Source organism: Cherax quadricarinatus, chromosome 2, assembly GCF_038502225.1.
Source record: "Cherax quadricarinatus isolate ZL_2023a chromosome 2, ASM3850222v1, whole genome shotgun sequence".
Lineage (NCBI taxonomy): Eukaryota > Metazoa > Arthropoda > Malacostraca > Decapoda > Parastacidae > Cherax > Cherax quadricarinatus.
This window is the reverse complement of record NC_091293.1, coordinates 13,073,978-13,101,968: the sequence shown is the minus strand read 5'-3', so window position 1 is coordinate 13,101,968 and position 27,991 is coordinate 13,073,978. Positions and strand designations below refer to the sequence as shown.

The following is a 27,991-nucleotide window of genomic DNA, read 5'->3' as shown; positions in this document are numbered from 1 at the left end:
GGATGTGGAAGGCATTCAGGCTTAATTCGGGGAACTGGAGCACAGATCCAATTACCTAAATCAAGAGCCCCTCACCAACATCAAGGAACCTTCCTTGAGGGGCCACTTATGACGAACGGAAGGCGTGGGAAGGAAAATGTGGCATGTTAGATGTGAGTTGTGGGAATGAAGGCGGTGCATATCAGTGGTGGGCAGGTGAGTTGTGTATATCAGTGGTGGGTGTGCGGTCTCCCTCGCCACAGTGTGTCCTGCTGCAGCCATGACCGGAGTCCTCACGAAGTCCCTCCTGCTGGGGGTGGTAACCCTCGCCCTCCTCCACACAGGTTACTAGTTCATGAAGACTTACAGTCGTAATTTAATTTACATTTTTGTGCTCTGAGATACACTTCGCAAAATACTTTTAAAAGCGCTAACATTAAAGAAGCGATGATTTAACCAGAGTGATTGAGATGAAACAGTCTTGTCACGTCTCATGTACTCTATCGTCGCTTGAAGAGACATCTGATAATGAGAGAGATATAGAAATTTTCTATTGTTCATGTTTCTTCCTTTCCTTCTTGCAGGATGGGCAGAGAGATGCGAGTTCGTCGAAATCACGGACGAGTGGACCTACAATTACGCAGCCACCTTCAGTGCCCCAGCTCCTGCAGACTTCTCAGGTCTCGTTGTAGACTTGTATTTCAACAGACCTGTGGATTCTATTGACGTAAGTTTGGAGGCAGCCTCGCTATAGTACCTTTATAATGAATTGTCATATAATCCACTCTTCTTACACTGTAGTAAAATATATGATAATTTTTTTTACAGCCAAAAACATTTTTTCAAAGCTTCTACTAAACCAGGTATTTATAGTGAATCCCGTGTATCGCTGAACACTTCGCACATGAACAAACTTAAAAAGTGACAGTTGTTGAGGGATTTATATTCACAGAGATGTATAAACTGAGATTTTACTAAAATTCTTATTTCAAGAGTTAAAGTAAATTTGGTATTATTCTTCTAGCGAATTGAGACAATCATTGCCTGCGTCCGGTTCTTAGACTTATACTCTAACTGGTCGTTCACAGTTCTACCAGGGAACGGCGGAGAAGGTGGACGACCATCACTTCATCCTCAGGGACGACAGTCTCTCAGGCACGGCCGGCCTCATCGTTGAGTGTAAGTTCCAGGCTCACTTCCCTGAAGCCCAGGCGGTGGTCACTGCCGCTACTATAAATGGAGTACCAATTTGTGGTGAGTAGCACCTTATACCTCATTTTTGGTTCTTAAGAAGGCCTATTTCTGGTGCCCACTATCCCCCCCTCCCTCCCAAAGATGGCTCACCTTATCGTTGAGTGACCATTCCTTCTCTGCCTCAGGGAAGATCACTTTTCACAGTTTAGAATATTACTTTCCTTGGACTTGTACTACGTGATGCGTGGGTTATCATAAGAACATAAGAACATAAGTACATAAGAATGGAAGAACACTGCAGAAGGCCTACTGGCCCATGCAAGGCAGGTCCTTATCAAAACGACCTCTACCTAAAGCAACCCAAGAAATAACTCCCGTACCCACTGACACCAATCAAACCCAGCCCCTCCCACTCATATATTTGTCCAATTTCTTCTTAAAGCTACCCAAGGTCCTAGCCTCTATCACCCCACTGGGAAGACTGTTCCACGCATCTACAACTCTATTAGAAAACCAATACTTACCTATGTCCTTTCTAAATCTAAATTTATCCAATTTAAATCCATTATTTCTGGTTCTTACCTAGTTCGACACCCTCAGTACTTTATTACTATCACCTTTGTTTATGCCCGTCATCCACTTATACACTTCAATGATATCTCCCCTCATTCTACGTCTCTCCAGAGAGTGGAGATTTAAGGCAGTGATTTCTTTCAAACGGCCTGCCACAATTGTCCCTTCAAAGCATACCTGAGGCTCCAACCTTTTCAGTTTAGACTTAAGATTTGTGATGGTGTTGAGACCCCAGCTGCATTTTAGGGAACCATTCTTATCTTGAATGAATTGATGGTTTTTCAGTTATAAAAGAAATTTTCAACTATTTTTCGATTGCACGTATTTGTTATTTTAATGTACGTAAGAACGATTTAAGTCTGGCCGCCTATTAATAGATATTTATATCGTATGATGTTTCGTTGAAAGATTTTGCATGGAAGAGAGCGCTGGATAATCTTCCTTCTCAAGCGCAATGTAGATCCATCAGGCTATCACATTCATTTATGCTTCTTCCTGAGCCGTGCTGCTGACTTCATCATGGCTGTAAATGGCTTGGTGATACCGGCAGCCTGTATAAAAGGACACCTGTGTACATTACAGGACATTTAAGAAAAAAGTCTCGCCATGAGTGGTCTCATCAGTCCAAATGATGAAGTCACTCATGGCGAAACGTTTCCTTCAATAAATGTTCTGAATTGTATACAAGTGTCCTTTTACAGTACCCAGTGGCCTGATGGCTAAAACTCTCGCGTCACACGGCGAGTGCCTGGGTTCGATTCCCATCGAGGGTAGAAATATAGGGCTTGTATCTTTACGCCGGTTGTCTATGCTCCCCATCAGTAAAATGGGTACCAGGGTGATAGTCGACTGGTGTGGGTCGCATCCTGGGACAAAACTGACGTAATTTGCCCGAAATGCTCTTCATAGCAAGCGGCTTTCTATATAGTAGTACGGCACTGATGTCAGCTAAGCCTGTATACCTTGTACATGTACTTGTAGTAAATAAAGATATTATTATTATTATTATTATTATTATTATTATTATTATTATTATTATTATTATTATTATTATTATTATTATTATTATTATTATTATTATTATTATTATTATTGTTATTATTATTATTATTATTATTATTATTATTATTATTATTATTATTATTATTATTATTATTAATATTATCATTATTATTGTTGTTGTTATTATTGTTGTTGTTATTATTATTATTATTATTATTATTATTATTATTATTATTATTATTATTATTATTATTATTATTATCATTATTATTATTATTTCCACCCTTCTCCACCCTTCCTTCCTTGTCCCATGCGCCGGGAAGCTAGTCTGTCCCACACCCGCAGCTCTTCCGTAGAGCAGTAGCACCAAAAATTAAGTTATGAAGGTGTGTATCAGATTCCATTGAGTGAGCTATTAAATGTTTACCAAGGTATGTTATCCCTTTGGTGACCTGGTTTCCTCATCCACAGAGGGAGGCTGGACCACTGTGCCTCCCCTGCAGGACCCGTGTGACCCCACCGGCATGAAGCCTTACGACTATGCTCAGGTAAGTTATTGTCAGAGAGAGAGAGAGAGAAAGCTGTTAAAAAATATCATGTGAAATACATAATAGGAACTCTTCAAAAAAATCTAAGATGTACTTAAAAAAAATTAACGACATAAAGTCTTGAACAGTGTTTCTCATTCACGTCACCCATTTCACATGCATTTCCTCCCTTCCTTCACCTGGCCCCTCGCTTTTCTCACTGGATCTCTTACTTCCCTCCCAGTGTACACCTCTGAGCCTCACTTCTGCTACAGGTGCTGTGTATGGGAATCCTCTTCTACGAGGCTGAGAGGTCTGGCCACCTGCCTGCTGATCAGAGAATCACCTGGAGGTACGACTCTGCTCTCGACGACGGCTCTGACGTGGGTCACGACCTTACTGGTGGATACTATGACGGTAAGGAAAGACAGAGAAAATATTAGACAGACGCCAATAAAAGTCAATAAATCCGGTGTCCACTCGTAACCAATAGCTCTACCCCGTCCTCCGATGATTAAGATATTTTACTTAATCATTGTAAGTTGTCGTTTCAACATACATATACGAGCTGTTAAGTATAAAAAAGTATATGGCATTTGCATGAAGACACCAACACAATATGTATTTACCTTCACAAGTGGGATTATTAACATTTTGCTTGGTGTTCCAATGACTTCACTTACTCCCCGAAAGATTTATCAACTAAGTATATTCTAAACAGCGAAACCTAATCTAAGTAATGATCCTGGAGAAATCATTAGAAAAAAATTATGTAAGATGCTATTGGCTTCATTAATATGTTATGAATACGTATGCGACTTAAGTCTGCAGTCGAAACTAGTATGCTGCACTTTGACTTATAAGTATAACGGACTCCAACCTCTTGTCTTCCACAGCTGGAGATCATGTTAAGTTCGGCTTTCCAATGGCCTACTCTGCCTCACTGATCGGCTGGGGGCTCATCGATTTCGCTGATGGATACGAGGCTGCAGGTATCTATCTATTCAAATTAATATTCTTTATTTAAATCTTTGTTACAAATGAAAAAATCAGGTATAAATCGATTCGAGAAAAGTCAGGTTCAGGAGATTAAACGAAGGTTAAATGCAGATAAACATGTTTTTTTTTTATATTGTTGTTGTCAGCCAGAAATAAATCTTTGTGTGTGGATTTAAACTTGAACCTGTTTTAATTTATTCCACACAAAGATTCCGAGGGAAGATGATGATATTACATAAGAAGAAGAACATAAGAACATAAGAACGAAGGAACACTGCAGAAGGCCTACTGGCCCATGCGAGGCAGGTCCAAGTCTCCTACCGGCTTAAGCCAATGCACCCAACCTAGTCAGGTCAGGTCACATTGACTTAAGGGAGGAACACGGCAACCGACCTGGTAGCACAAGCTATCAGGTCTAACTCACACCCACCCACATCTACTCATGTATTTATCCAACCTATTTTTAAAGCTACACAACGTTCTGGCCTCTATAACGGTACTTGGGAGTTTGTTCCACTCATCCACAACTCTATTACCAAACCAGTACTTTCCTATATCCTTCCTGAATCTGAATTTTTCCAACTTAAAACCATTGCTGCGAGTCCTGTCTAGGCTAGATATTTTCAGCACACTATTTACATCCCCTTTATTTATTCCTGTCTTCCATTTATACACCTCAATCATATCCCCCCTAATTCTACGTCTTTCTAGAGAGTGCAGTTTCAGGGCCCTTAGTCTATCCTCATAGGGAAGGTTTCTGATACATGGGATCAACTTTGTCATCCTCCTTTGTACATTTTCCAGAGAATTTATATCCATTCTGTAATACGGTGACCAAAACTGTGCAGCATAATCTAAATGAGGCCTAACCAAGGATGTATAGAGTTGAAGAACAACCTGAGGACTCCTATTATTTATGCTTCTTGATATGAAGAAAAGGATTCTATTAGCTTTATTACGAACACTTATGCACTGTTGTCTTGGTTTCAGATTACTGCTAACCAGAACTCCTAAATCTTTTTCGCAATCCGTAATATTAAGATCCACATTATTTAGTTTATATGTGGCATGGTTATTGTCCTGTCCAACATTTAGAACTTTGCATTTGTCTATATTAAACTGCATCTGCCACTTCTCCGACCACTGCATCAGTCTATTCAAATCTTCCTGGAGTGCTCGAATGTCCTCGTCAGAATGAATTCGACGGCCTATTTTGGTGTCATCGGCAAACTTGCCGATGTCGCTCTTTATGCCCTCATCTATGTCGTTTATGTAGATTGTGAACAGCAGGGGGCCCAACACTGACCCCTGTGGAACACCGCTCGTGACGCTTCCCCACTCTGATTTCTCCCCATTTATGCAAACTCTCTGCTGCCTATTTGTCAACCATGCCTCTATCCAGGAAAAAATTTCTCCTCCTATTCCATGTGCTTTAATTTTCCTCAATAGTCTCTGATGTGGGACCCTGTCAAAAGCCTTACTGAAGTCCATATACACAATATCATATTCATTACCATGATCTACCTCCTCAAATACCTTAGTGAAAAAAGTTAATAAATTCGTAAGGCAGGAACGCCCCTTTGTAAAACCATGCTGAGATTCGTTGATTAATTTATGCTTTTCAAGGTGGCTACGAACTGCCTCGGCAATTATTGATTCCATAAATTTTCCCACTATGGAGGTTAGGCTTATTGGTCTATAGTTCGAAGCTATGGACCTGTCACCTGTTTTGAAAATAGGTATCACATTTGCCATTTTCCACTTATCTGGCACCATGCCAGTTTGTAGTGATATGTTGAAAAGATTAGCCAAAGGTGTGCTAAGCTCCTCTTTACATTCCTTTAGAACCCTTGCATACAGTTCATCAGGGCCTGGGGATTTGTTAGGTTTTAATTTATCTATTTGCCTAAGGACCATGTCACTTGTGACCCTAATAGTGCACAGTTTATTATCGTCCTGTTCTACATAATTTATCATTACTGGAATATCGCTGGTATCCTCCTGTGTAAAAACTGAGAGGAAGTATGTGTTAAAAATTCTACACATTTCCTTATCACTGTCAGTGAGCTGACCCGAGGAACTTTTGAGTGGGCCTATCTTGTCCCTGATCTTACTTCTGTATACCTGAAAGAATCCTTTTGGGTTAGTCTTCGATTCTCTTGCAACTTTAACCTCATAATCTCTTTTTGCTTTTCTAATTCCCTTTTTTATTTCTCTCTTTAACTGAATATATCGATTTCTCAATTGCCCCTCTCCTCTTTTGATTTGCCTATATATGCCTCTCTTTTGACCAATCAGATATTTTAATCTATTGTTCATCCATTTAGGATCATTTTTGTTTGATCTGATTTCCCTATTTGGAACATAATTTGACTGAGCAGCTAGAACTATGCCCTGGAAAGCATCATATCGGCAACCATCACCACCTACCTGACCCTTAGTCAGGTCATTCCAGTTCAGCCCACCTAAGTAATTTTTCAGTCCTATGAAATCAGCCAAGCGAAAGTTAGGGACGGAGACTTGATTGCCATTATTAGGGGAATTCCATGATATATTAAAACTGAGTGATTTGTGATCACTTTCCCCAAGCTCATCATTAACCTCAAGATTATTAATTAGTGTTTCCCTACTGGCAAGAACCAAGTCAAGGAGGTTATTTCCCCTAGTTGGCTCTGTCACAAACTGTTTTAAAAAACAATCCTGGATCGTATCAAGAAAGTCACCTGACTCTAAATTTCCTGTCAAATTGCTCCAGTCAATCTGTCTATAGTTGAAATCTCCCATTAGCACAACATTTTCGTATGTAGATGCCTTACGAATTTCGTCCCATAGAAGTTTACTGCACTCCCTATCAAGATTTGGGGCCCTGTAAATCACACCCAAAATTAGTTTTTCTCGGCCCTCGAGAAGCTGTAACCAAACAGATTCAGTGGCTGACGCTTCTAATTTAATATCTTGTCTAACACAACAATTTAAATTGTCTCTGACATACATCGCTACTCCACCACCTTTCCTGTTGACCCTGTCAGTGTGGAATAATTTATAGCCTTGTATGTGACATTCAGAGGGCATCTCTCTATCTTTCAGATTAAGCCAGGTCTCTGTTATAGCAATAATATCTATGTTTCCTGCACTTGCAATTAATCTTAGCTCATCTATCTTATTTCTTACACTCCTGCTATTAGTATAGTAAACCTTAAGGGAGCTAGTCCCTTGCTGCCCTCTGCTGTCCCCCTTTGTTTGCTGACCTGATCTATTGTCTTTATTTATAACTTCATGCTGAATGCCTTTTATATATTTACTGTTTCCAACCCTAGTGTTGCAACCTGCTTGTTTCCCACACACACCCATACCTCTATCTTCCTTCAGTTTAAAATCATAGGCATTTCACCAATGGCCTTCTCAATCGAGTCTGCAAGTGCTACCACCCCAGCCCCAGAGAGATGTACCCCATCCCTTGCATACATATCATGTTTGCCATAAAAGTTGTTCCAGTTGTCAATGAATGGGATTGCAAGTTCCTTGCAGTATCTGTCTAGCCAGCAATTTACACCAATTGCCCTAGACATCCATTCATTTCCTACTCCCCTTCTAGGCAAGATGCTACATATGATTGGGATCCCTCCCTTAGACTTAATGAAATCTATAGCTGACCTGTACTTATCTAGCAGCTCTTCTCTCCTACCCTTCCCAATATCATTTCCACCAGCACTGAGACAGATAATGGGCTTGTTCCCATTACCTGACGTGATATTATCCAGCCTGTTGACAATGTCCCCAACACCAGCTCCAGGGAAGCACACTCTATCTCTCATCTTCTTATTCCTATTACAAAAAGCACGGTCAATATATCTTACCTGAGAGTCACCAACCACAAGAATGCGCTTGCCTCCATTAGCAGGGGCAGTAGTACCCTTACCTTCACTGGCCACTGAAGTACATTCATCCTGAAGAACAGAGAAGCGATTTCCTACCTTCAGATCTTCACTCTTAACTTTCCTTACTCTGATGCGCCTTCCATTACTGTGAACCACTCGCCACTTGTAGCAGGTGCTGGACTGCACCTCACTGCTGGTAGCCGTTGCTACCTCCCCAGCTACAGCCTCCTCACAGCGAGAGACAGACTGCACCTCACTGCTAGAAGCCTCATTCCCCACAACTCCAGCCACCTCACACTCTCTCCCAGACCCATTGAGGTGGACCTTCAGCCTCCTAATCTCCTCCTGGAGAAGCAAGACCTCCTCCTTCAACTCTCCAACCTCAATTTTTAAAACACTGCAGGAGCAAGCCATGCTTTGTAACCGTCCACACTAATCCCCAAAGCAGCTCAGGGTCTGTGACCTCACGTGACGACTGACCACTGAGTACATAAACTAGATAATGTGTGCGTCTTCATAACTGCATATATGTACTATAGAATATAGAACCTACAGTACTATATCCAGAGTACATAAAAGTGGTTTCTTGCTCACAGGTCAGGTGGAGTACGGACGAGCAGCTGTCAAGTGGGCCACGGACTACTTCCTGAAGGCTTACACTGCCCACTGGGAGTTCTACGGACAGGTACATCACCTTCACTTGTTGATCATTTTTTTTTTGTGGGACTGCAACTTGAAAAACCACTTGGGCACAAAGACGAAAAACCAGTAAGAAAGATCTGTGTATTTCTGTCTCAGTCAAAGACCCTCTTCAAATCTCTTACTGCTACCTGATCTCATGTTACAGCGGCTACTTTCACACGAATTATCTTACCAACATTTCTGCACGTTCTAAATGCCACAGAAAAGTTAATATTAGTTATTCTCGATCTGGTTAGAGTTAAGTTAGATTAGCATAGGCTGATGTATGTTAACTTATACTTACGTATACTTTCCTCAGGAATAATGAAGTTAATAAAGATGTTTGACTTACGTCTGGTAGCGCGGGGCGAACCTCTCCATTTCTAGCGTGCATTTCCTCGCGTATGTATGTTGGAGAACGCATTTGACAGCTATCATGGGATATAATAACCGAAATGTTTATGCCTCTCCATGTATATACACTAAGAGTTTATTTTAATCCCTATTTTTAAGGATGAACGAATTCTGACTGGTGGTGAACAGGTTACATGGAGCCATAAGGACTCTCGTGTAGACGATAGCATTTAAACCCCATTAACCAACCTTCTAACCAAGGTTGAAATACACACACGTCTCTCACTTGTGTCTCACCTGTGTCTCACCTGTGTCTTACCTGTGTCTCACCCGTGTCTCGCCTGTGTCTCACCTGTGTCTCACCTGTGTCTCTCTTTTGCCTCTCCTGTGTCTCACCTGTGTCTCACCTGTGTCTCACCTGTGTCTCTCCTGTGTCTCACCTGTTTCTCATATGTGTAAGTTGTTACTCACTTGACATCAGTCCGGTTTTATATCCCTTGTATGAATGATTTCGCAATGTCATGCATGAATTTGTGCTTACACATTTTTTCCGTAAATCGGCACAAATTCATGTTTTTTTTTTAGATTTCTGGTCAAGAACTGATTTTTGGCTTTGATTTGGGGTGAATTGTTAGGAATTACCGGTAGTGTTGCTGGAAAGCAATAATGTGAGAACTTTGAAAAAATGGAGTATTTTGTAAAATCATTTTTAATTTGTTATTACAGAATCATTGATAATTATCACAGTGGTTCTGTTATCCATTAACTGTGAATTAACAAAACAATTGCTGACTAAAAGTTGATAAAACAACTAAAGCTGAGCATAAAGTGACAAACTTCCTATTAAAACATATTTTTAAAAAATAAGCAAGTACAAAAAAATCAGCATTTGAAATACGAAAACAGAAAAAAGCAGAAGCAGCACTTAGAACAATAATAAGTACTTGTAACTAGCAACAATAAGCGGCGTGCTTGTAACTAGCAACAATGAGCGGCGTGCTTGTAACTAGCAACAATAAGCGACGTGCTTGTAACTAGCAACAATAAGCGGCGCGCTCGTAACTAGCAACAATAAGCGGCGTGCTTGTAACTAGCAACAATAAGCAGCGTGCTTGTAACTAGCAACAATAAGCAGCGTGCTTGTAACTAGCAGTAATAAGTGGGGCGCTTGTAACTACCAATAATAAGTGGTGTGTTTGTAACTAGCAATAATAAGTGGCGTGTTTGTAACTAGCAATAATAAGTGGCGTGCTTGTAACTAGCAATAATAAGTGGCGTATTAATAACTACCAATAATTGGCGTGCTTGTAACTAGCAGTAATAAGTGAAGTGCTTGTAACTACCAATAATGAGTGGCGTGTTTGTAACTAGCAGTAATAAGTGGAGTGCTTGTAACTACCAATAATAAGTGGCGTGCTTGTAACTAGTAACAATAAGCGGCGTGCTTGTAATTAGCAACAATAAGCGGCGTGCTTGTAACTAGCAACATTAAGCGGCGTGCTTGTAACTAGCAACAATAAGCGGCGTGCTTGTAACTAGCAACAATAAGCTGCGTGTTTGTAACTAGCAGTAATAAGTGGAGTGCTTGTAACTACCAATAATAAGTGATGTGTTTGTAACTAGCAATAATAAGTGGCGTGTTTGTAACTAGCAATAATAAGTGGCGTGTTTGTAACTAGCAATAATAAGTGGCGCATTAGTAACTACCAATAATAAGTGGCGTGCTTGTAACTAACAGTAATAAGTGAAGTGCTTGTAACTGCCAATAATAAGTGGCGTGCTTGTAACTAGCAACAATAAGCGGCGTGCTTGTAACTAGCAACAATAAGCGGCGTGCTTGTAACTAGCAACAATAAGTGGAAAGGTTGCAACAAGCAATAATAAGTGGCGTGTTTATAACGAGCAACAATAAGTGGAGTGCTTGTAACTAGCCATAATATCGGAGCGCTGGTAACTAGCAATAATAAGTGGCGTGCTTGTAACTAGCAATAATAATGACGTGTTTATAACTAGCAACAATAGGTGGAATACTTGTAACTAGCAATAATAAGCGGAGTGCCTGTAACTAGCAATAATAAGTGGCGTGTTTGTAACTAGCAACAATAAGAGGAGTACTTTTAACTAGCAATAATAAGTGGAGTACTTGTAACTACCAATAATAAGTGGCGTGCTTGTAACTACCAATAAAAAGTGGAGTGCTTGTAACTAGCAATAATCAGTGGAGTGTTTGTAACTAGCAATAATAAGTGGCGTGTTTGTAACTAGCAATAATAAGTGGCGTATTAGTAACTAGCATTAATAAGTAGTGTGCTTGTAACTAGCAGTAATAAGTGGAGTGCTTGTAACTACCAATAATAAGTGGTGTGTTTGTAACTAGCAATAATAAGTGGCGTGTTTGTAACTAGCAATAATAAGTGGCGTATTAGAAACTACCAAAAATAAGTGGCGTGCTTGTAACTAGCAGTAATAAGTGGAGTGCTTGTAACCACCAATAATAAGTGGTGTGTTTGAAACTAGCAATAATAAGTGGCGTGCTTGTAACTAATAATAATAAGTTGAGTGCTTGTAACTAGCAATAAAAAATGACGTGTTTGTAACTAGAAAAAATAAGTTGACTGTTTGTAACTAGTAATAATATGGAGCTTGTTTGTAGTTAAAAATAATAAGTGGAGTGCTTGTAACTAGCAATAATAAGTGGCGTATTTGTAACTAGCAATAATAAGTGGCGTGTTTGTAACTAGCAACAATAAGAGGAGTACTTGTAACTAGCAATAATAAGTGGAGCACTTGTAACTACCAATAATAAGTGGCGTGCTTGTAACTACCAATAAAAAGCGGAGTGCTTGTAACTAGCAATAATCAGTGGAGTGCTTGTAATTAGCAATAATAAGTGGATTGCTTGTAACTATCAATAATAAGTGGCGTGTTTGTAACTAGCAATAATAAGTGGCGTGTTTGTAACTATCAATAATAAGTGGCGTGTTTGTAACTAGCAATAATAAGTGGCGTGTTTGTAACTAGCATTAATAAGTGGAGTGCTTGTAACTAGCAATAATAAGCGGCGTGTTTGTAACTAGCAATAATAAGTGGCGTGTTTGTAACTAGCAATAATAAGTGGAGTGCTTGTAACTAGCAATAATAAGTGGTGTGCTTGTAACTAGCAATAATATGTGGAGTGCTTGTAATTATCAATAATAACTTGAGTGCTTGTAACTAGCAATAATAAGTGACTTGCTTGTAACTAGCAATAAGAAGTGGCTTGTTTGTAACTAGAAATAATAAGTTGAGTGCTTGTAACTAGCAATAATAAGTGGCGCGTTTGTAACCAGCAATAATAAGTGAGTGTTTGTAACTAGCAATAATATGAGGCGTGTTTGTAATTACCAATAATAAGTTGAGTGTTTGTAACTAGAAATAAAAAATGACGTGTTTGTAACTAGAAATAATAAGTTGACTGTAACTAGTAATAATATGGAGCTTGTTTGTAGTTAGCAATAATAAGTGGAGTGCTTGTAACTAGCAATAATAAGTGGCATGTTTGTAACTAGCAATAATAAGTGGCGTGTTTGTCACTAGCAATAATAAGTATAGTACTTGTAACTACCAATAATAAGTGGCGTGCTTGTGACTACCAATAAAAAGTGGAGTGCTTGTAACTAGCAATAATCAGTGGAGTGCTTGTAACTAGCAATAATAAGTGGATTGCTTGTAACTATCAATAATAAGTGGTGTGTTTGTAACTTTCAATAATAAGTGGCGTGTTTGTAACTAGCAATAATAAGTCGCGTGTTTGTAACTAGCAATAATAAGTGGAGTGCTTGTAACTAGCAAAAATAAGTGGCGTGTTTGTAACCAGCAATAATAAATGGCGTGCTTGTAACTAGCAATAATAAGTGGCGTGCTTGTAACTAGCAATAATAACTTGAGTGCTTGTAACTAGCAATAATAAGTGACTTGCTTGTATCTAGCAATAAGAAGTGGCGTGTTTGTAATTAGCAATAATAAGTGACTTGCTTGTATCTAGCAATAAGAAGTGGCGTGTTTGTAACTAGAAATTATAAGTTGAGTGCTTGTAACTAGCAATAATATGTGGCGTGCTTGTAATTATCAATAATAAGTTGAGTGCTTGTAACTAGCAATAGTAAGTGGCACGTTTGTAACCAGCAATAATGAGTGAGTGTTTGTAACTAGCAATAATGAGTGAAGTACTTGTAACTAGCAATAATAAGTGGCGTGCTTGTAATTATCAATAATAAGTGGCGCGTTTGTAACCAGCAATGATAAGTGAGTGTTTGTAACTACCAATAATGAGTGGAGTACTTGTAACTAGTAATAATAAGTGGCGTGCTTGTAACTAGTAATAATAAGTGGTATGCTTATAACTAGCAATAATAAGCTGAATGATTGTAACTAGCAATAATAAGTGGCGCTTGTAACTAGCAACAATAAGTGGCGTGTGTGTAATTAGAAATAATAAGTGGAGTGCTTGCAGTTAGCAATAATAAGTAGCGATTATAACTAGTAAGAATATGTGGAGTGCTTGTACCTGGCAATAATAAGTTGAGTACTTGTAACAAGCAATAATGGCGTGCTTCCCACCAGTAACAATAAGTATCGAGTTTGTAACTAGAAATAATAAGTAGAGTGCTTGTAACTAGCAATAATAAGTGGCACTTGTTCCTAGGAACAATAAGTGATATGCTTGTAACTAGCAATAATGAGTGACTCTTGTAACTAGCAAGAGTAAGTGGCGTGTTTGCAGCTAGAAATAATAAGTGGAGTGCTTGTAGCTAGCAATAATAAGTAGAGTGCTTGCAACTAGCAATAATAAGTAGCGATTGTAACTAGCAATAATAAGTGGAGTGCTTGTAACTAGCAATAATAAGTGCCGTTATTGTAACTAGTAATAATAAGTAACGTGCTTGTAACTAGCAATAATAATTGGCGCAACAAAAAGTGGCGTGTTTTTAACAAGCAATAATAAGTGGCGCTTGTAACTAGCAACAATAAGTGGGGTGTTTGTAACTAGCAACAGTAAGTGGAGTGCTTGTAACTAGCAATAATAAGTGGAGTGCTTGTAACTAGCAATAATAAGTGGCGCTTGTAACTAGCAACAATAAGTGACATGCTTGTAACTAGTAATAATATGTGGCGATTGTAACTAGCAATAATAAGTGGCGTGTTTGTAACTATCAATAGTAAGTGGCGCTTGTAACTAGCAACAATAAGTGGCGTGTTTGTAATCAGCAGTAATAAGTGGCGCTTGAAACTAGCTAAAATAAGTGACGTGCTTGTAACTAGCAATAATAAGTGACTCTTGTAACTAGCAACAATAAGTGGCGTGTTTGTAACTACCAATAGTAAGTGAAGTGTTTCTAACTAGCATTAATAAGTGGAGTGCTTGTAACTAGCAATAACAAGTGACGCTCGTGACTAGCAACAATAAATGGCGCTTGTAACTATCAATAATAAGTGACGCTCGTGACTAGCAATAATAAATTGAGCTTGTAACTAGCAACAGTAAGTGACGTGCTTGTAACTAGCAATAATATGTGGCGCTTGTAATTAGCAGTAATAAGTGGAGTGTACGTAACTAGCAATAATAAGTGGCGCTTGTAACAAGCAATAGTAAGTGACGCTTGTAACTAGCAACAGTAAGTGAAGTGTTTGTAACTAGCAAAAGTAAGTGGAGTGTTTGTAACTAGCAATAATAAGTGGAGTGTATGTAACTAGCAGTAATAAGTGGAGTGCATGTAACTAGCAATAATAAGTGGCTCTTGTAACTAGCATCAGTAAGTGACGTGCCTGTAACTAGCCATAATATGTGGCGCTTGTAACTCGCAGTAATAAGTGGAGTGCACGTAATTAAGAATAATAAGTGGAGTGCTTGTAACTAGCAACAATAAGAGGGGTGTTTGTAACTACTGAAGTCTTTGATTCGTGATGTTTTCTCAGGTTGGGAGAGGTGACCTTGACCACAGCTACTGGGGCCGCCCTGAGAACATGACAATGGAGCGACCTTCAATGAAGATCGACGAAGCTGCTCCAGGTAAGGTTAAACCTCGCCTCACGTCCTCCTTCAGCTTGTATTTCATTCCTCAACTGTGTGACTTTGCTAGCATGCATACGCACTACTAAGAAACAGGCAGACAATAATCTCCCATAAATTAAGCTATACTCTGTTCTAGCTATTTTTTTCCTGAAGTTTTCAAGATTTCCATAATAGAGAAAGTGGAATTTAAAATTTGTCCTCACTTACCATCATACTGTTTTCTACAGCTCAATGGAAAATTGAGCTATAGAAAACAGTATGATGCTTTGTCTTCACCTGCGCAGAATATTGTACTTCATCAAGCATGTTTTCCTGTGGTCTCCGGCAGGTTCCGAGCTGGCCGGTGAGACAGCAGCCGCCCTCGCTATCGCCTCCATCGTCTTTAAGGTGCGAAGTATTCATCACACTTCTCTTAAAGCTGTCAAGGGCTATTATGATAGCAACTGTGAATGAGAAACTAGTTTCTGTAGGGCACACTAGTTTCTTCTCCAAGAAGGCTGTATGACCCTTCGGTCTAGCGCTTAGTTTGATTATAATCTGCTCCAAGAGCAACATCTAAACTTAATAAAAAGAGGTAGAACTACGAAAAGTTCTGCTCCAAGAACCAGTCTAGCTCGCTTCTCAAATAGCTAATCCCACCCATGATTGTAGTCATTAATATGGCCAGGACTCTCAGTATAAAAAGATTTACACTATTGGTTATTCCTCAAACACGTAAACGGTTGGTATCTGGCTTCTTCCATCCCTACATATAATATGTTTTCTCTCTCCCTCGCGAAGTCTAGCTGTCTCTGTTGTTTCTATATTTATTTTTTGTTATTAAGCCGCAAAAAATTAAAATAATGACAATATATCTCACCACCACTATTATTATCAACTTTACCACAAACCATCACCACCCCTACCTAACCACTGTCTCTCATCCAGGAGGCGGACCCAGCCTACTCATCTAAGATACTGGGGGTCGCCAGTGAGCTGTACGAATTCGCTGATGCCAAGAGGCAAAATTACCATATCTCCATCCCTGACGCAGCAGCTTACTACCAGTGAGTATCCGGCTCTCTGCTGCTCGGGTCATGAGCTGCTGCTGGGATCAGGACAGGTCATGCACTGCTAGTGAAGTGTCAGAGGTCATTAGGATACACATGTTTGTGCAATTACCTACGAGTTTGCAGAAAATGAGCTACAGTTCTTGGTTCTTCCTCTGTCGACCAGTTTACTTAAATAATTTCGTTTCCCTGCTCCTCAAGGGAGGTTCCTTGATGCTGCTCAGGGGCTCTTGATCATGGAATTGAACTTGCTCTCTCCTTACTTGGACCAAACCCGATTTCTCAGGCGCTGTATGACCACTACGGGCTTAGCGCTGCCCTTAAATATAATCATATTAATATTAATGATGATAAAAATAATTCTGAAAATAATAATAATAATAATTAATAATTAAAATAGTAGTAAAAACAATAATAATTTGTATGAAGCCTTTGTCCATAGTCAGTGTTCATTTTATTCCATATTTTTACGTCTCTTAATGTAAAGAGTGTTTGTACTACCCAACCTTGTCCTCCTGTGTTTGTACTACCCAACCTTGTCCTCCTGTGTTTGTACTACCCAACCTTGTCCTCCTGTGTTTGTACTACCCAACCTTGTCCTCTTGTGTTTGTACTACCCAACCTTGTCCTCTTGTGTTTGTACTACCCAACCTTGTCCTCTTGTGTTTGTACTACCCAACTTTGTCCTCTTGTGTTTGTACTACCCAACCTTGTCCTCCTGTGTTTGTACTACCCAACCTTGTCCTCTTGTGTTTGTACTACCCAACTTTGTCCTCTTGTGTTTGTACTACCCAACTTTGTCCTCCTGTGTTTGTACTACCCAACCTTGTCCTCCTGTGTTTGTACTACCCAACCTTGTCCTCTTGTGTTTGTACTACCCAACCTTGTCCTCTTGTGTTTGTACTACCCAACCTTGTCCTCTTGTGTTTGTACTACCCAACCTTGTCCTCCTGTGTTTGTACTACCCAACTTTGTCCTCCTGTGTTTGTACTTCCCAACCTTGTCCTCTTGTGTTTGTACTACCCAACCTTGTCCTCCTGTGTTTGTACTACCCAACCTTGTCCTCTTGTGTTTGTACTACCCAACTTTGTCCTCCTGTGTTTGTACTACCCAACCTTGTCCTCCTGTGTTTGTACTACCCAACCTTGTCCTCCTGTGTTTGTACTACCCAACCTTGTCCTCCTGTGTTTGTACCACCCAACCTTGTCCTCCTGTGTTTGTACTACCCAACCTTGTCCTCCTGTGTTTGTACTACCCAACCTTGTCCTCCTGTGTTTGTACTACCCAACCTTGTCCTCTTGTGTTTGTACTACCCAACTTTGTCCTCTTGTGTTTGGACTACCCAACTTTGTCCTCTTGTGTTTGTACTACCCAACTTTGTCCTCTTGTGTTTGTACTACCCAACCTTGCCCTCTTGTGTTTATACTACCCAACTTTGTCCTCCTGTGTTTTTACTACCCAACCTTGCCCTCTTGTGTTTGTACTACCCAACTTTGTCCTCCTGTGTTTGTACTACCCAACTTTGTCCTCCTGTGTTTGTACTACCCAACCTTGTCCTCTTGTGTTTGTACTACCCAACCTTGCCCTCTTGTGTTTGTACTACCCAACCTTGCCCTCTTGTGTTTGTACTACCCAACTTTGTCCTCCTGTGTTTGTACTACACAACTTTGTCCTCCTGTGTTTGTGCTACCCAACTTTGTCCTCCTGTGTTTGTACTACCCAACTTTGTCCTCCTGTGTTTGTACTACCCAACTTTGTCCTCCTGTGTTTGTACTACCCAACTTTGTCCTCCTGTGTTTGTACTACCCAACTTTGTCCTCCTGTGTTTGTACTACCCAACCTTGTCCTCCTGTGTTTGTACCACCCAACCTTGTCCTCCTGTGTTTGTACTACCCAACCTTGTCCTCCTGTGTTTGTACTACCCAACCTTGTCCTCTTGTGTTTGTACTACCCAACTTTGTCCTCTTGTGTTTGTACTACCCAACTTTGTCCTCTTGTGTTTGTACTACCCAACTTTGTCCTCTTGTGTTTGTACTACCCAACCTTGCCCTCTTGTGTTTGTACTACCCAACTTTGTCCTCCTGTGTTTGTACTACCCAACCTTGCCCTCTTGTGTTTGTACTACCCAACTTTGTCCTCCTGTGTTTGTACTACCCAACTTTGTCCTCCTGTGTTTGTACTACCCAACCTTGCCCTCTTGTGTTTGTACTACCCAACCTTGCCCTCTTGTGTTTGTACTACCCAACCTTGCCCTCTTGTGTTTGTACTACCCAACTTTGTCCTCCTGTGTTTGTACTACCCAACTTTGTCCTCCTGTGTTTGTACTACCCAACTTTGTCCTCCTGTGTTTGTACTACCCAACTTTGTCCTCCTGTGTTTGTACTACCCAACTTTGTCCTCCTGTGTTTGTACTACCCAACTTTGTCCTCCTGTGTTTGTACTACCCAACTTTGTCCTCCTGTGTTTATACTACCCAACTTTGTCCTCTTGTGTTTGTACTACCCAACCTTGTCCTCTTGTGTTTGTACTACCCAACTTTGTCCTCCTGTGTTTGTACTACCCAACTTTGTCCTCTTGTGTTTGTACCACCCAACCTTGTCCTCCTGTGTTTGTACCACCCAACTTTGTCCTCCTGTGTTTGTGCTACCCAACTTTGTCCTCCTGTGTTTGTACCACCCAACCTTGTCCTCCTGTGTTTGTACCACCCAACCTTGTCCTCTTGTGTTTGTACCACCCAACCTTGTCCTCTAGTGTTTGTACCACCCAACCTTGTCCTCTTGTGTTTGTACCACCCAACCTTGTCCTGTTGTGTTTGTACCACCCAACCTTGTCCTCTTGTGTTTGTACCACCCAACCTTTTCCTCTTGTGTTTGTACCACCCAACCTTGTCCTCTTGTGTTTACTTTATCCTTCCTTAACAACCCATGAATATCTACGTTATTTATTGTCAGGAGTATTTTGTATGTCCTGATCATATTCCCTCTTCTTGTTTTCCATTCAAGATTATTATCTCGTCTCTTCTTTCCTAAGATCACATCCTCCTCACCTCTAACACCATTCTGCATGTGCTAATTTGGCCCTGTTATTTACGCAAAGTTCAATGCAGGTACTAAATTCTCAGGACTGGATTGTATGCGTAATGAAAAGACTGTTGGAGGGCGGTAAAGTGGTTACCTGGAGGTTACCTGGAGGTTATTCCGGGGATCAACGCCCCCGCGGCCCGGTCCATGACCAGGCCTCCCGATGGATCAGGGCCTGATCAACTAGGCTGTTACTGCTGGCCGCACGCAGTCCGACGTACGAGCCACAGCCCGGCTGATCCGGCACTGACTTTAGGTATCTGTCCAGCTCTCTCTTGAAGGCAGCCAGGGGTTTATTGGCAATTCCCCTAATGCTTGATGGGAGGCTGTTGAACAGTTTTGGGCCCCGGACACTTATGGTGTTTTCTCTTAGTGTACCAATGGCGCCCCTACTTTTTATTGGCGGCATTTTGCGTCGCCTGCCCAGTCTTTTACTTTCGTAGGGAGTGATTTCTGTGTGCAGATTTGGGACCATTCCTTCCAAGATTTTCCAAGTGTAGATTATGATATATCTCTCCCTCCTGCGTTCCAACGAGTACAAGTCAAGTGCTTCCAAGCGTTCCCAGTAGTTAAGGTGCTTGACAGAACTTATACGTGCAGTAAAGGATCTCTGTACACTCTCCAGATCTGCGATTTCACCTGCTTTGAATGGAGATGTTAATGTACAGCAGTATTCCAGCCTAGAGAGAACAAGTGATTTGAAAAGGATCATCATGGGCTTGGCATCTCTCGTTTTGAAAGTTCTCATTATCCATCCTATCATTTTCTTTGCACGTGCGATCGTGGCACTGTTGTGACCCTTGAAAGTGAGATCCTCAGACATTACTACTCCCAGGTCCCTTACATTATTTTTCCGCTCTATTGTATGGCCGGAGTCAGTAGTATACTCTGTTCTAGTTATTATCTCCTCCAGTTTTCCATAACGGAGTAGTTGGAATGGGTGTGGGAGTGGGTTACAGAGATGTGGGATTGAGTTGTAGGGGATGTGGGAGTGAGTTTTATGGGTATGGAAAGGAGGTGTAGGGGTGTGGGAGTAAGTGGAAGTGACTCATGAAATCGTAATAACACGATTGCAAACAATCCACGGAACGGGTAGGGATTGAACCCATGGCCTTGGGTTTTAGGGTAACCTGTTCAGTTTTTTTTTCTTTTTTTTTCAAGTAGGAGTGAGTTGTAGGGCTGTGTGAGTTCTAAATGTACAGTTTTCCTAGATACTGGAGTTCAGCTTTTAGTAGCAAGTTCAGAAACTTAAGTAACAAAAACAGATGTTTCTCGGCTCTATAAAGAGCAACTTCAAGGCACAGAATTTGGAGATGAGTAGTAGAGCCAAGAATTGGAGATGAGTACCTAGACCGGGAGCTGGAAATGTATTAAGGCTAGGAGTTGCACATGTATAACAGGGCCAAGAGCTGGATGCGAGTAGAAGAACCGGGAGTTGCACACGTGTAGCAAGGCCAGGAGCTACTGTATAGCTACATGCAGTTAATTTCCACTTCCTCATCCCAACTGGTCGTATTGTGTGCAGGTCGTTCAGTGGGTACTACGACGAGCTGTTGTGGGCAGCTCTCTGGCTCTACCGAGCCACAGATGACGCCACCTACCTGGACAGGGCTCGCGGCCACTACGCTGAGATCCCCACCTCCCCTAACAACCGTTTGGTGCAGTTCTCCTGGGACGACAAGAGGGCCGGTGCCTTCGTAAGTACAGTGCCTCTGCCACTGGTAGCACACTCACTGTGATCCTTTCTCCAAGTCTAAGTTAAAGTCCCTATAAGACTTATATGAATCTTTTTAAAAATGGGATGCACAGCTTTTACTATAATCAATCAATCAACTCATGATCCAGTATACTTTCAAATCTTTTCAGGCTAATTTTAACCACATGTAAACAAATGTAGTAAAGAAAAAACAAAAAGATTTACAAAGTGTTCTTCCCTGACAGAGCTTGGGGACACTGCTGGACCCAGAGTTCACAGAATATGCAACAGGTATCCAAGGTTTCTTCGACTGGGTGAAACACGAGGCGCCCTACACCCCAGCTGGTCTTGTTTACCTCGACACCTGGGGACCCAATCGTCACGCAGCCAACGTGGCCTTCCTCATGTTCTGGGTAGTATTCGATTCTTGTATTCCTCATATTCTTGGTAACAATATCAGACTCTTATTTTCTTTATGTTCTGGTAATATCTGATTCTTGTATTCCCCATAGTCTTGGTAACAATAACACTCTTTTACTGTACTCATGTTCAGAGCCGGATTAAAATTTTATAGGCCCCTTGGCTACAGGTGCTGTGAGAACCCCATTGATATTTTCAAAAGGAAAAACGTTAAAGAAATATTAAATTTATTTTTTACAAGGCTAACCACCGATGTCCAGAACTATTCTCATGTTTTGTAATCCGTGTTGAGGCATGGTTCCAGTCTGAAAATTCACCAACGGAAAACTGGGATTTTGATCCATGAATACTATCAAAAAAAAAACTCAAGCAAAACAATATACATTTCCTGTTGAGAGAGAATACATTCTCTTTTAATATTTTCGGCTGTTATATGATTTCGCAATATCAACGAACGAAAAAATTTTCTTTTCTGATCAGAGTATTGTTTCTCGGATACAGAAAAGTCACCACCGTGGTGTTGGCATTTCACGGGACCTTGTTTACACCAAAAGTCACGAACGTCCTGCGTTACATTTGGGTTTGTCCACAAATCAATGTCATCTTGATACTCAGATCCCAGGTCATCTTTCTTCTGGTGAATAAGCTCAGGCTGCTCAGTATCAGCTCGTGTGACATTGGTATCATCAGAGACAATGGTAAAACACATATGCAACAGTTAGGGGTGAGAGTAAGACACATGTGCAACATCTGGGTATCTTTATTGTAGACGTTTCGCCATCCAGTGGCTTTATCAATACAAATTCCAGGACATAACTTGAAGACAGTAGAACTATGTACAGAAGATGAGGTAATCAGTCCCTCAACCTAGGAGTAGGTGCGAACAGCACCTACTCCTGGTTGAGGGACTGATTACCTCATCTTCTGTACATAGTTCTACTGTCTTCAAGTTATGTCCTGGAATTTGTATTGATAAAGCCACTGGATGGCGAAACGTCTACAATAAAGATACCCAGATGTTGCACATGTGTCTTACTCTCATCTTGTCGGTATTATATACCATTCGTACACAACATGCAACAGTTAGGTATCTTTATTTCGAAACGTTTCGCCTACACAGTAGGCTTCTTCAGTCGAGTACAGAAAAGTTGATAGAAGCAGAAGATACTTAAAGACGATGTAATCAGTCCATCACCCTTGAAGTTTTGAGGTGGTCAGTCCCTCAGTCTGGAGAAGAGTATTGTTCCATAGTCTGAAACAATATGGAGTTGAAGTGACAGGATGGAGCCTATATACCGCCAGGAGGTGAGATGTAGGCCACTAGTAGAAGTAAGAATGTTGTCGTTGGAAGGTCAGGTCCCTCTCAAATCCAGCCATTCTCACTAGTAGAAATTGACAAAGTTGATTTCAGGTCTGTACCAAGATACCCTTGTGTTGCAGTGTCTGACAGAGTGAACATTAAAATGGTATAAAATACCGACAGGTTGTTAGGTAAGACACATGCAACAGTTAGGTATCTTTATTTCGAAACGTTTCGCCTACACAGTAGGCTTCTTCAGTCGAGTACAGAAAGGTTGATAGAAGCAGAAGATACTTGAAGACGATGTAATCAGTCCATCACCCTTAAAGTTTTGAGGTGGTCAGTCCCTCAGTCTGGAGAAGAGCATTGTTCCGTTGTCTGAAACAATATGAAGTTGAAGTGACAGGATGGAGCTTTATATAGTGCCAGGAGGTGAGACGTAGGTTGCTATGGGAGGGCAGGTCCCTCTCAAACCCAGCCGTTCTCACTAGTAGAGGTTGTCGAAGTTGATGGTCTGTACCAAGATACCCTTGTGTTGCAGTGTCTGACAGAATGAACATTAAAATGGTATAAAATACCGACAGATTGTTAGGTAAGACACATATGCAACAGTTAGGTATCTTTATTATGAAACGTTTCGCCTACACAGTAGGCTTCTTCAGTCGAGTACAGAAAAGTTGATAGAAGCAGAAGATACTTGAAGACGATGTAATCAGTCCATCACCCTTAAAGTTTTGAGGTGGTCAGTCTCTCAGTCTGGAGAAGAGTATTGTTCCATAGTCTGAAACAATATGGAGTTGAAGTGACAGGATGGAGCCTATATACCGCCAGGAATGCCTGCGTACAACACCGTAATTCACACAACCACTTGATAAACTACAGAAACTCAAGACTTATCGCCACAGAAGACAACACTCAATACCGAAGAATCCTGGAATCATCACTTATTTCTATATCCGACAACTTCAACCAGAATAGTGGCTTCTATAACATAGCTGAACCACTTGCCAAGAAACTTCTTCATCGCTATCCCACATAAGAACACTGTAGAAGGTCTGCTCAAAAACTTGTCCAGTCTCCTTTCCAAGCTACCCAAGTTTTTAGACTCTATAACCCCACTCGGTACATCATCAGATGCAGCATTCTTCACCTGACCTCAGCCGGACTATAAATACTCGCGTTCCTTCCACCCCAGGTAGTTCTGTTTGTGACTTGAAAAAGCCCACTGTGTGGGCGAAACGTAGTCAATAAAGGATCACATTATACTGCATTTGTGTTTATATTGCCATTGTGTCGGTATTTTATACCATTTATTTCCATACCGCCAGGAGGTGAGATGTAGGCCACTAGTAGAGGTAAGAATGTTGTCGTTGGAAGGTCAGGTCCCTCTCAATTCCAGCCATTCTCACTAGTAGAAGTTGACAAAGTTGATTTCAGGTCTGTACCAAGATACCCTTCTGTGCCAAGATACTCTTCTCCAGACTGAGGGACTGACCACCTCAAAACTTCAAGGGTGATGGACTGATTACATCGTCTTCAAGTATCTTCTGCTTCTATCAACTTTTCTGTACTCGACTGAAGAAGCCTACTGTGTAGGCGAAACGTTTCGAAATAAAGATACCTAACTGTTGCATATGTGTCTTACCTAACAACCTGTCGGTATTTTATACCATTTTAATGTTCATCATATACGTGATATAATAACATACTATAATTACAAACTTACAGCAGTGACTGTGAACAATTTCCACTTTATTTCTGGAGGCGCTCCAGCTGGCGGAGGACCCTGGGCTACAGCCCCTGAAGCCCATATCTTAATCCTGCCCTGCTCATGGATTTCTGCATTTTGTTTGCATCGGCTAACGAACGTAAATGTCTGTCTAGCTTTAGCTTCGAAGCTTTAAATTATAAGCATCATCAGAGGTGGGGACACTTCTAATGTTAACATCATCACTTTAGAATGCCAAACAAGGTCTCGACGTCGAGGAGAACCGCAGCTGGGGTCAAGGACAGATTAATTACATTCTGGGAGACACTGGCCGCTCCTTCGTCGTCGGCTATGGTGTAAACCCTCCCAAGAGGCCCCACCATCGCTCCAGGTAAATACTCGTGCAGATATCCAATACATTTAATTTGGTAAACTAAATATTGAAGTTGGGACAACAGAACATAAGAACATAAGAATGGAGGAACACTGCAGAAGGCCTACTGGCCCATACAAGGCAGGTCCTTATCAAAATGATCTCTACCCAAAGCTACCCAAGAATTTACTCCCGTACCCAATGACACAAATCAAACCCAGCCCCTCCCACCCATATATCTGTCCAATCTCTTTTTAAAGCTGCACAGTAATTATCCCAATAATTAATTTTTATAGTGGACCTGAAGAAGATAAATTATGTAACATCACAGTCACTAGTGAAATGGTTATGAAACAAATAGACCGACTGAAACAAAATAAATCGCCGGGTCCCGATGAGCTTTTTTCAAGGGCTCTTAAGGAATGCAAAATGGAACTTTGTGAACCGTTAACTAATACAGTATTTTTAATTTATCTCTTCAGATGCACAGTTTTGCACCTGTTAATACACATTAATAATCGCATGCTCGCATACACATAATCTTGACCGCATCTGCCTTAAGAATGTTTCGGTGTATTAACAGTGTCTCCCTTTGCTTACTTCTCAGTTCGTGTCCGTCAATGCCGGGTAGCTGTCACGACGGGTGGGCTGAGAAACAGGAAGGACCTAACCCCCAGACCCTCTACGGTGCCCTCGTCGGTGGTCCTAGCGAGGTCAGGCTTCTCTCTGCTCTTATACTGCATCACACCAACATTTCATGGAGAATAAACAGACGTATATAGTTGCTACTGACCAAATGCACAAGTGCCTCTCTCTCTCTCTCTCTCTCTCTCTCTCTCTCTCTCTCTCTCTCTCTCTCTCTCTTTTTTTTTTTTTTTTTTTTTTTTTTTTTTTTTTACACAGGGTTTGACAAGGTTAAGGATCCCTAACTTTATTGACAAGCTATTTACAGGTTAAGGATTCCTAACTTTATTGGCAAGCTAAGAGCTGTTACCTACATCAGCTCATTTGAAAGCATTTTTATTGTTATGAGACATACAAGTAGGGAACAGGATGAAGTTGGAGCCATCTGTGGGCCAGCATTTTCATTTGATCAACTGACTTTATCTCGTTGACATCATTATGCTGTACAAATGTGTTCCATACTCGAGTCATCCTGGGTATGTATGATCTCAAATGGAGTGATGTTCTGGAGAAGAGTACAGCCAGAGTGAAGTTGCTGCTTTCTGCCCGTCTTGTGGCATAAAAGCTTGTTTCACGCTGTCCTCGAAGTGGATCCAAGTGTGGTATTTTGACAATATTGGCCTTGTACATAACAGTAAGGCCACCCACATCCCTCCTATGTTGAAGGCTCTGCTGAAATGACAGATCTATCCAGGATGGGTCCAGGCGAGAGATGAGACGTCTTGCTCTGTTCTCTACTCTGTCAAGCAGTCGCAGATGAGAGGGGGGGGGGAGCAGGCAAACCAAGAAAGTGGAGCATACTCAAGGTGTGAGTGTACTTGTGCCTCGTACAGGATCTTGCAACCCCTACTGTCAAGCAGATGTGAGATACGGCAAAGTGCTGTAAGCTTCCTGGCTGCCTTGTTTGCAAGATTTACAACATGGTTCTTCATGGTTAGTTTGGAGTCAAATTTCACCCCAAGGATATCAACTTCTTCTCCAGGTGCCAACACCCTCCCATTCATCCTTACTACTGCCCCAGCATTACCATCGTGGTGCCTAGAGACGATCATCATTTGCGTTTTCTCAGGTGCAAATGTTACTTGCCATCTATTTCCCCAAGCTGATACAGCTCTCAGCTGGTGATTGATGTAGCTTAGAGCAGCTGGCATTTCTTCTCTTGGATAAGTGAATGTCAGTGTACAGTCGTCTGCATATGCATGTGATTCTGGGATGAGATGAAGAAGGTCGTTGAAGTAGACATTCCATAACAATGGACCCAGCACGCTTCCTTGTGGAACACTTGGCCCAATAGGATGTCTTGCTGATTCCATTCCATTGAGAACTACACTTAGAGATCTACCATGAAGGTAATCACTGAGGAGACATAGCGTAGAGCCTGCAATTCCCAGTGCTTGAAGTTTTGCTAAGAGGCCCTGGTGCCACACCCGGTCGAAAGCGCCAGCAATGTCCAGTGCTACCACACAGCTGACTTTGGATTCATCCAGTGACTGGTGCCACTTAGTGGAGAGGTTTAACAACAGATCAGCAGCAGAGTAACCTTTCCTGAAGCCATATTGACGATCACAAAGTAGTGAGTTGTAGTCATTTGTCTTGAGATTATTGTCTCAAGGATCTTACCAGTGATTGACAAGAGTGACACTGGTCTGTAGTTGCTGATTTCTGCTCTGCTCTCTCTCTCTCTCTCTCTCTCTCTCTCTCTCTCTCTCTCTCTCTCTCTCTCTCTCTCTCTCTCTCTCTCTCTCTCTGTACTGTACCTACATTTATTTTTTTCTCATGCAGTTATAATGACTCCCATCCTTAACCTTCTTTTTTTTTTTGTTCCAGGATGACACATACACAGACGACCGCATCGACTACATCCACAACGAAGTCGCCTGCGACTACAACGCAGCTTTTGTTGGGGCTCTAGCAGCTCTGGTCGAGATCAACTAAGATCACCTGAAAAAGGAAATGATCGGCAGAGAGAACCTCTTTTGCCAATGACTATTGTTTAGTTATCCTGAGAACCAATGTATAAGTTTTCGAGTCTTGTGGACATCTAGTGTTTCTCTACCATTCAGCAAGATCTGTTGAAAGAATTTATCAATAGATATTTCTCTTAATGACTATCTTCCACCAATTTTGGATTCTGTTCCAGCTTATCACTGTAAACTTCTCACGTTATCTTTTTCATCTATTATATAACTTAAGTAATCTTCCGCGTTGCTTTTGTGGTGATGGTCTCTGGTGATCTTCAAAATTTGGCTTCGACAGATCTTCAGTGAAGTATTTCATCCCAAGACCTGCCTCGCATGGGCCAGTAGGCCTGCTGCAGTGTTCCTTCTTTCTTACCTTCGTACGTTCTAAGAATTATTATTTTCTATATCTTACATGTTTACCGATAACTATAAGATCCAACACCACTGTTGTGACAATAAATGCATCAGAAAAAATATATAT

The 27,991-nt window shown here is 41.1% G+C and overlaps 1 protein-coding gene across 1 annotated transcript; it reads left to right on the top strand.

The window, feature by feature from the left end:
- Positions 1-170: 170 nt before the first annotated feature.
- On the top strand, positions 171-27,991 carry LOC138853042 (uncharacterized). Its single transcript, XM_070087410.1, has 15 exons — positions 171-323; positions 564-706; positions 1,068-1,233; positions 3,220-3,296; positions 3,551-3,692; positions 4,172-4,267; positions 8,749-8,837; positions 15,143-15,236; positions 15,568-15,626; positions 16,167-16,285; positions 20,894-21,065; positions 21,310-21,477; positions 24,744-24,883; positions 25,473-25,578; positions 27,377-27,991. Exons 1-15 carry the CDS (start codon positions 260-262, stop codon positions 27,482-27,484), a joined length of 1,743 nt encoding a protein of 580 aa, XP_069943511.1. The 5' UTR covers positions 171-259; the 3' UTR covers positions 27,485-27,991.